The following is a 9,851-nucleotide window of genomic DNA, read 5'->3' on the forward strand; positions in this document are numbered from 1 at the left end:
CACAAACACCTCCAGGAAGCCTCTCCAGGTAGGGATTGGTGCCTGGTGCCGCCTCCTTACACTGGGGCCTCCCAGGGACCCGCCTTCTACACAAGTGCATGGATTACAGATATGGCCACGGATATGTGGCACCCCCTCCCCAGCAGAGGTGGGGAAACCGAGGCTGGAACGGAAGCAACGTGGCCAGCTCCACTGCACCCAGCACTGTGGTCTGGGGACGCCGTGCTGTGCCCTCTGACTCTGGCACCTTGAGTCACCTCTCTGAGCCATGGTTTTTCTCATCGGGGAAGAGGAAACCAGCGCCTGCTTCCCGGGAGCGGCGAGTGCGAGGATGAGGCACGCGGTGCCCACCCAGCAGCGGACGTGGGGAGGCGCTGGTGTGAAAACCACGACACAGACAGTCGCCGGCTGCCTCCTGCTCCAGGTCCTTGGCCCAGGCAGCTCTGCGTCTTCCCCCTGGATCCCCCGGGACGTCCTCAGGCCTCCTTCTCTCTGGGTCTGTGGCCCCCTCACCCCCTCACTCAGGGTCTGGGGTGCTGAGAACAGGCTGGGCTGGACTTACCTTCCATAGAGAGGTGGATTCCCAAGGTCAGCCCTGCAGGTGGTAGAGGCAGCGACCGTCCCACCTGCGAGGGGACAGACTGTCCTTCCCCAGCCGTGGCCTGGGCTGGAGAGGCCTGGGAGGTCACTGCCACCCGTTTTCCCATTCAGGGACCCAACGCCCAGCACGAGCCCTGAGGCAGATGTGCAGGAACCAGTATGAGGGGGCGACCCTCAATCCCCCGTGCCTCAGTTTCCTCACTGTGCACAGGCACCCGGGAAGGCAGCCTGAGTCTTCTGGGCTTGGAAACAGGACAGTAGCAAGAGAACCCCAACGGCGCCCAGATGCCACATGCGACTCTTATGGGGACACAGGGGCCGCCTTGCCCCAGTCCATTTCCCCGTCCCCAGGTCAGATGAGCAGGGCAGGGCAGGGACTTGAACTGGATTTAGACCCTGAAGCCATCATGGTGCAGAGTTTCTCAAAGTGTGGGCCCCCAGGCACCCAGCAGGTTTGAGGGGTTCCTGGTTAACATGCTCACTCCCGGGCCCTCCTCAGATCTCATGGAGCTGAAAATCCCCCAGCATGGCTCCCACTGCATGGGCTGGAATGAGGGGTCTTGCCTGACTTCTCTCTTGAGCCAGGTCCAGCGGGGGGCAGTCGGCTGAGGAAGTTACTAGAGCTGCTCGCAATCCCCACCCCAGTGCCTGATAGGACGGAGGAGATTGGGAGAAGACAGGGAAGGCTTCCAGGAGGAGGTGGGCTTGGCTGGGAGGACGCTCTGAGCAGCGACGCAGCCTGGGGGAATGGAGGTATCCACCAGCCCAGCCTCTCTGCTGCACCTCCGGAACAGGCCCCAGGCCTGTTAAGCGCCACTGCCGAGCCTCACGCCTGCCTTGCCCGGCACCCCTCTCCCAGCCGCTGGGGACCTGGGGGGCACTGGTGGTCCTGAGCATCATCAGGGCCTGGAGATGTCCTTGAGGGCACCTGGGGGGATGCAGGGGGCCGGGGATGTTTCCGAAAGCAGAGGATGGCCGGAAATCGCTAGGAGGATGGTGACCAGCAGGCGGGGCAGGGCTGGGAGACCCCACGGGTGATGGGTGAGGGGAGATGGGAGACTCCACGGGTGATGGGTTGGGGGAGATGGGAGACCCCACGGGTGATGGGCAGGGGGAGGGAGAGTGAGGTTCAAGGCTTTATTTCACTTTTCCTGTGGCTTCATTTGTCTTTTTTAGAAAAGATGACATCACATAGAAATGGGCTGGAAGAACTGGAGGGACAGCTCCAGGACAACTGGACGTGCTCCTGAAGCTGACGCCAGACACGACTGGTTTCCAATATAGGGCGGTGCACTGGGGGTCTAGCTGGCTCACAATGTTAAAAATATTTTTGAATCAAATTGGAAGACTTAAAATTCAGGTTTCTGGCAATGCTGGAAAAATCAGGGCTTGTTGGTGAAGGGCGGCAGCCGGACGGAGGCGAGGACGTGCTCCCCGCAGGGTGCTGTGGCCGCCTGCACCACTCCTCCGCTCCCTGTGGCCTCCCGACATGACGTCACAGGCCATCCACAGCTGTATTGGGTAGGGTGCCTCTTGCCAGCGTCACCCACTAAGGTATCATCCAACCCAGTGTGGAAGGGGCTTGCAAGGGAAAGAGGGGTCACTCACAATTCTCCTGGGACAAGAGACTAAACTGCCCGGCCCCAGATACGCCAGGACACGTGGCCACGTCATCACCAGCCCCAACAGCGCTTAGATGGGTCAGGACAGGGCTCCCAGACAATTCACTCTGCCTGTCAGAAACGGTCATGATACACAGATTCCGCCAGAACAAGGCCCATTCCCATGCCCTCTGGAAAAACCGTCCAAACAAGTGTGTAAGTCTGTGATGACTGCAATGTGAGCGGCTTCCCCTCGGCGGAATCCTGGCACCGTGCGCGGCCCGCACTCCTATCCCTGGCAGTCCTGCACCCGTTGCGGGAAAAGTTCTCTGCACCACAGGTCCGTCCATCCACGTGGGCAACGAAGGGCAGCCCAAGGCCTCAGAAGGCCCATGTCCAGCTGCTCCCCTCATTCCTCTCCCCTGCTTGGCCTCAGGTGCTTCACTTGGAATCTTGGTTTTACACCAGGAGGTTGATTGTTTTCCCCCAACTGCTACAACTCGTAAACATATTGACGGTGAGCGTTGATGACGGAATTCAAGTCGGCGGTGGTGCCCTGCGTTGGCCTCTGCCGCAGGAGGCCAATGTGATCCGGAGCCTTGGGCTGCACCTGGGGAGTCCCTTGCTGTACGTGGGGTGGGGAGTTGAGCCCTTTCCCCACCAGCCTTCTTGCTCTGGGGCCCGACTGCTGTCTGCACAGAAGGCCTCCCCACCGCCGTGTGGAGACTCCAGGAGACCCAGTCTCTTTGGGTGGGTGGGCCTGCTGGTCTCTGCTGTGCTGCAGCAAAGCAGGCACGGAGGTGAATCAGTGGGTGCTCTGTTCCGGGCTGTTCCCCTGACACGGGCTGGCCTGGGGACCTAGGCCAAGGCCAGCGCACACCAGGCCTCTTGGCGCAGAGGCCCCCCGAGGCCAGCCTGGGGACTCAGGGCTGTGGAGGGGAAGGCAAAGTCCTCAGGCTCGAACTTGAACTCCAAGTGGCCGGGGGCAAGGGAGTCATCCTCCTGGCCGGAGGCCTGCAGGGACAGGAGAGCATGAGAATGCGGGGTGCGGGGTGGGGGGTGGGGAGGCAGCTGTGGCCTCTTAGGTCAGGAGCTCCCATGACCGGGATTTGCCCTTAGGGACCCCTTGATGCCCTGGAATGGCATGGAGGACCCCTCGTGAGGGACTGGGGTTCCCCCATCTGGCACAGAGTCAGCTCTAGGGGAAGGGCCACCATACTGATGGCCGAAGGCCGCCGGTGTGTCCAGCCCACCTGCTGGAAGAGGTTCCAAGGGGCTCCGATGGGATCTGACTTGGCCAAGGAAGCACAGGGGCCCCAGCTCTGGGCACCCCACCCCGTCCCCTTACCTGGGGGGCCATGCCGGGCCCAGGGCACATTGGGGACGCCAGGCTGGGCTTGGGTTTCGAAGTGGCTGCCGAGTTGTCAGTGCTGGGGACAGCAGATGGGGAGGCCGACGCGTTCGTTGTGGATCCTGGAAAGGAAGAGCGGGTGTTTACAGAAGGGCCAGGTGTGGCCTCACTTCCCCTTCCTGCCACGTGGCCAGGTCTCCTCTGGCTCTGGCCCAGAGAGGTTTGGAGACTCCTCACGGTCACACCGTGGGCGTGGGTGGTGGGGCCGGGCATGGCTTCCTTGGCCCCACCTCTGCCCCTGCTGCCCACATGCTGTCACCACCTTGGCCCCCCACACCCTCCAGCAAGGTCACCACAGGGCAGAGCTGAGGGCATTTGGACTTCCAGAGGACTGTGCTTGAACCAAACACACAGGTCTCTCATGACGGAACCGGAGGCACCGAAGGCCATGCCGCAGGAGGGGGCCGACCACAGGGCCTGGCCACGCACCTGAGGAGCCCCTGGTCTTGGCGATGGTCTTTGGCTTCCGCTTCCGTGTCTGGATGCTTTCCTTCTTCATGGCCAGAGGTCGCGGCACCTGGCAGGGGTGGCGAGGGTGGAGGCTGGTCCCTTCCCTGCTCACCCGTGGGCTCCCTGCACAGCACCCCCTCATTTCAGTCCCCCAGAGCCAGTCACTCCTGGAGCTGGCTGTGTCCTCACAGCCCTGGTGGGTCAGCTGCCAGTTGGGCTGGGTGAGGGGGAGCCCGTGGAGCTGGATTCCCATCCCCCTGTCCGACAGAGCTGCCAGTGGCCAGAAGGCACCAGGGGTGCCCAGCGGGCAGGAGCAGTGTCCTTGTCTGGCCCAGGCTGAATGGCTGTGGTGAGCCTCAGTCAGCCCATCTGTGCCATGAGCGTAGCAGGAATAGCCCAGGCCCCCGGGGGGTGGCGCTGCAGTCAGCCGGGACATGTGTGTAAAACAGCCCAGGGGACAACAGCCATCCGGCCAGCCCCTCCCCAGCCTCCTGGTCTGGGAGTAGGGAGGGCGCTCACTAGGAGGCTGGACAGAGGCCTCCCCACCCTGCCCCGGGGACCACACTCACCCCATGCAGCTTCATGTAGAGGCCGCAGGCATTGCACACGGGCTCCCCCTCCGAGTTCCGCCGCCACAGCGTGGTGTTGGTCGTGTGGCAGTTGGTGCAGCAGAGGCCGGCGCGGCGGGATGAGGACTGTGGGGACGAGGGAGACTGGAGTGAGCCCCCAGCCGTGTGCACGGCTGGAGCAGGAGGAAGGAAGCGAGACTCAGGTTGGCCTTGAGGCCACGCAGGACCCGGTGAGAAGGTGTTTGTTTGGAGCATGAAGGTCGTGAGCTCTGCAATGGACCAGCCTGGCAGCTCTGCCTGGACACGCCCTCGAGTCCTGGGAAAGGTAACTTTACCTTCCTGGGCCTCCGTTCTTCCCCCTGCCCAGTAAAAAGGGGGTGATAACAGACCCACTACAGGCCGGTTGTGGGGTTCAGAGCCCGTGGGGGCCGGGCACCTAGACACGGCAGTGGTTTTCCTGTTGTCTGTTTTAGCACCAACCCTGGGCCTGGACCCCGTGATTCTGCAGTGGAGCAGCACCCCAAGGCCACAGGGCCCCCCCAGAGGCCAGGACACAGCAGGCATCAGGGCCTGTGTTACCCCTGTGCACCTGCCTCCCAGGCCGGGGGCCCCATCGGACAGCGTCTGAGGGCTCTGGGTCCCACCTGCCTATGTCTCCCCATTGCTGTGCACTGCACCTGGTGTTGGAGCAAGACTAGACCCATCTGGAACCGTCCCGGAGCCCCAACATTGCCTCCCTCCTTCCTGTGGCTCTCAGTAGAGACTGACCCCCAATCTGGCAGGTCTAGGTCCAGTCAGAGGTCCCGAACCTCCAGGGCCCCCATCCGTGAGCTCAGTTGGGGCTCAGGAATCTGGACTGAGGGAGGCCTGGGAGGCTCCGAGCTGGCTGCCTGGGGAGTCCCTGTTGAAGGCGGACCAGGGGCCTCCCACCAGCTCACGCCGGCCTTTCTCCTGCTGGCCTCACAGGTTGGTGCTTGGAGGGAGGTGGTGTTTGGGAGCTCCAGCCCAGGGCTCCAGAGGCACCTCAGACTTGAAGCCCTTTCCCGAATCTCAGCGCACAGCTCTGCTGGTGGCACCACGCTTCCCGGCCACCTGTCCCCAGACCTGGTTCTCAGCCCCTGCCCTGACCCCATCGGTCCCCTTCCCTCGGGTTGCACGGCCCCCGCCTGGTCCAGGTTCCTGGCCCGTCTTGCCAGGATCACAGTGGTGGCTCTGCAGGAGCTCTGTCCTGCCCTCCCGGCGGCAGCCAGGGCCAGACCATCAGTGTGCCTCAGGCACAGGACGCAGCCTGTGAGGACAAGGCCCCCAGGCTCAAAGCCATGCCCCCAGATTCTCTACCAGGACAGAGCCAGAGAGCAGTCACAAGTGAGCCAGCCACGCTAGGGGAAAAGAATCCATCCTGAACGAGGGCTGAGTGGACCCAGCCAGCCTTAGCTTCACGGTCTGTTACTGCCGTGAGCAGACACAGCCAGCCTCGGTTTCCCCATCTGTTATAGCCTGCCTTGGTTTCCCTGTCTGTAACTGCCATGAGCAGACACAGCCAGCCTCAGCTTCCCCATCTGTCATAGCCTGCCTCAATTTCCCTGTCTGTTATAGCCTGCCTCGGTTTCCCTGTCTGTTACTGACGTGAGCAGACACAGCCAGCCTTGGCTTCCCCATCTGTTACAGCCTGCCTTAGTTTCCCCATCCGTTATAGCCTGCCTTAGTTTCCCCATCTGTTGTAGCCTGCCTCGGTTTCTCCATCAGTTACTGCCCTCCATGATCAGATGAGGGCCGGCCTTGCTGACCATCTCCTGCCCACCCTTTTCCAAGCTGCTGCCAAGGGCACAGGCCTCCCTGTCCAAGGCCTGAGTGGGAGAGTGGGGCCTGCCTGCAGCCCTGAGCACCAGCCAGCCCCCGAACTCAAGACCTCCTTGACCCCCAGCCGTGGCTGCAGGCAGTTGCCAAAGGCTCTGGGAACGCTGCCCCTGCTTCGTCTGGGGCCTCCTGTCTCCAGGCAGGACCCTGCCCTGCACTCCATGACAGAGGCAGAAAGGAAAGGAAGGGGTCCGGCCAGTGAGGCTGGGGAGGCTTGAAAAGTGCCTCAGCTTGCAGCTCCTGGCCTGACTGGGGGAGGACAATGTCCCCTACCTTAGGCCAGTAGCATCCAGCCACTCAGGGTCTCCAGGGGTCTCCCTGGGGGGATGTTGGGGGTGAGACTTGTGCTCACGCTGGAGGGCCCAGCCCAGGCCCCAGCAGAGCTGGAAGGGAGATGGTGCCTGGCCCCGGCTGGATGGGGGGCACCCTTCGTGCAGGAGCAACTGGGGTCACCCAGGGCCCCCAGCTGGTGTCTCTCCCTGGGACGCCCCCGCCACACCCTGACGGGTCTAGAAGCAGCTACTGTGACTGGACAGCATTTGAGTCTGGTCCAGCCTCCCTCTCTTCTATCCCTGTCGGGTGCCAGGAGCTGTGGCTGCTTCCTTGGTAGCCTCAGGCCACCATCCAGCATGAGGCATGGTCTCCTTCCCACGTCTCGGACAGCCACCCATCTGTCGTCTTCCTGAAGTGGAAAGAAATCTCCCCCAGGGCTGCCAGACGTATCGACCCAGCATGCCCAGGTAAATGTGAATTTCTGATACATGATGAATCCTTTGTCTCCTGCAATATTTGGGATATGAGGGCTAAAATATTTGTGTTTATCTGAAATCACGTGGAACCGCGTGTGGCCTGGAGTTTATTTGCTGACTCCCTCCTTGTGCCCCAGCAGTTCCCGCCTTCAGACCGAGAGGCATCCATGGCCCAAGGCCCGTCCGCTTCTCTGAACCAGCGGGACCCTCAGGTCTGGGACCGGCCATCGCCCCTTAGCACACACAGATAGGGGTGCACACAAGTGAGCACACTCCACACGTCCCCCCACAGCTGCCAGTACGCCCCGTCGGGGCCACATCTGAGACGCGGGTTGTGGAGAGAAACAAGGTGGGGCGCGTGCAGGACGTGTGTGGGTTGGGACAGCCCCCAGCAGAGGGCACACCCCTCACCCCGCACCCCTGTGAGTTCCAGGGAAACACGTGGAACCCACCTTGAATGTTTTCACAGTAAGCATGTTTCATTTCTATCAAATTAGGAAAACGGGAAAAACACGGACCTCACAACAATTTCCAAAGTGCGTCTTCACCTACCCTTTCCTAAATCTTCACCAAATCACCATTGTACGGGTGGGAGACTGAGGCTCAGAGGAGCTGAGGGACCAGAGGAAACTGGGGAGGCCCAGGGTGGACAGAACCGTCCCCCTCAGCCAGATACTTTGGGGACACGATCCCAGCAGCGTGCCCGCGCTGGGGCTCCCTGTGCCACCGTACCTCGATGATGCCTCTATCCGTCTCTCCTCACTGCCCAGCAAGCAGCCCCCAGGCCTCTCTCCCGGCTGTGCTTCGTTTTTCTTTTTTGTCGGTTCTTTTCAACAGAAGTCAAACTTCAAAGCCTGCTTGCGTGCAGCAGAGCCGCTCTAAGCACCAGGCTCTGCGTGCATCTGAGACATCCAAATAAATCAGGCTCTGGGCAGGGCAGGGCCTGGGCCGGTGCTGGCGGAAATTCAAGGAGCACGGGAGAGGGAAGGAGGTTCAGCCTGAGCCTGTCGTGCAGGGATGACGCGCGCACGCCGGGAAACACTTTGGAGTAAAGGTGCAGGTCACAGCAACCCGCAGCGCAGCAGCCTCCTCTGAGATGGAAGACCGGGCTGTGGACAGCCAGAGGCTGCTGTGCCACTCTCTGAGCCTTGGGGACCGGTGAGTGCTGGAATGTCTCCAGATTCAAACGGGTCCCGTCTTGGAGGGAAGATGTAGTAAGCACCTGATACAGCGTCTATGCCCCTTGCTGGCTGAGGGCAAACTGACTTGGGGACTTGGGTCTGTGAGGGGCTCGAAGGAAGGAAACCCTGGGGTTGGATGGGTGTTAGGTGCCTGACTCCAGGTAAGGGCCAGGCTTGCTCAGCGGGAAGGGACGGTTGGCCCCATGCGACACTGGGCTACTTCCTGGAGCTGGTGCCAGAGGTGGCCCTGGGTTAGGAGGTCTGCTGCCCGCACTGCCCTTGGCTGCCAGGCTCCAGGCTTCAGCCCAGGCTCCAGTGTTCTTGGGGGTGGGCTGCTAGGGGCCCAAGAGCTCCCAACCGTGTCCATGCACAGAGCCAGACCACGGGGAGAGGGTACGGTGGTACCAGACGGTCCCCACCCTCCGAGGCCTCTGGTCTTGGCAAGATGGACAGGAAACAGGAACCTCCCCCAGAAGGCATCCCAAAGTCCACCCTGCATCCCCCAGACCAGGCAATGGAGGCCTCATCACGCCAAGGGCCCCCATCAGCCCGTCCTTAGAGCCAAGGCCCAAGCATACAATACCGGCTAATTTAATCTTTACAGAGAGGCACGGACGGTTCCAAGTTCCTCTTCCCAATTCTCAGATGAGGAGACAAAGCTCAAAGAGCTGGGGAACGGTCTACAAGATGCCACAGCCTAGGAGTCTGGGATCCAGCTGGACACAGGCATTGCCCGGCTGGAAGACCCAGGGCAGGGCAGGGCAGCAGGAGGGGCTCCCTCCCAGCAGCTCCTCCTGACACCAGTGTGTCCCAGTGCCCAGTTCAAGGCCTGGCAGGGGAGAGTGGATACAGCCAGAGGAGGGACAACCCTTTGCACGGGCGAGGGTGGGGAAGAGAGATCTGGGCTGCAGTCTCATAGCAGCTGGGCCAAGCTCCCTACCACTTCTCTTTTTTTAAAAAAATTAATTTAATTTAAATCAAAATGTAATTATTCAATTTCTTTTCTTTTCTTTTCTTTTGTGATGAGGTCTTGCTCTGTTGCCCAGGCTGGAGTGCAGTGGTGCCATCTCGGCTCATTGCAGTCTCAGCCTCTCAGCTCAAAAGATCCTCCTGCCTCAGCCTCTCAAGTAGCTGGGACCACGGTTGTGTGCCATTGTGACCAGCTAACTTTTAAATTTTTTGTAGAGACCTGGTCTCCCTATGTTGCCCAATGCTGGTCTCGAACTCCTGGGCTCAAGTGATCCTCCTGCCTCAGCCTCCCAAAGTTCTGGGATTACAGGCGTGAGCCACTGCACAGGACAACTTTATGTATTTTTACAGACAGAGTCTCCCTTTGTTGCCCAGGCTAGAGTGCAGTGGTGTGATCATAGCTCAGTATACTCTTGAACTCTTGGGCTCAAGTGATCCTCCTGCCTCAGCCTCCTGAGTAGCTG

The 9,851-nt window shown here is 61.0% G+C and overlaps 1 protein-coding gene across 1 annotated transcript in view; it reads right to left on the minus strand.

Annotated features, from left to right (window-relative positions):
- Positions 1-1,723: 1,723 nt before the first annotated feature.
- Positions 1,724-9,851, minus strand: part of GATA5 (GATA binding protein 5) — a 15,510-nt gene continuing 7,382 nt past the window's right edge. Inside the window, exons 2-5 of the mRNA XM_011992425.1 lie at positions 4,632-4,757; positions 4,042-4,129; positions 3,550-3,674; positions 1,724-3,215 (exon numbers count right to left, since the gene is read on the minus strand). Coding sequence (XP_011847815.1) covers positions 3,060-3,215; positions 3,550-3,674; positions 4,042-4,129; positions 4,632-4,757 — 495 coding nt within the window. The 3' untranslated portion in view covers positions 1,724-3,059. The remainder of the gene's footprint in view (positions 3,216-3,549; positions 3,675-4,041; positions 4,130-4,631; positions 4,758-9,851) is intronic.

This window comes from Mandrillus leucophaeus, unplaced genomic scaffold (genome assembly GCF_000951045.1).
Source record: "Mandrillus leucophaeus isolate KB7577 unplaced genomic scaffold, Mleu.le_1.0 Scaffold41, whole genome shotgun sequence".
In the NCBI taxonomy this organism is placed as follows: Eukaryota; Metazoa; Chordata; class Mammalia; order Primates; family Cercopithecidae; genus Mandrillus; species Mandrillus leucophaeus.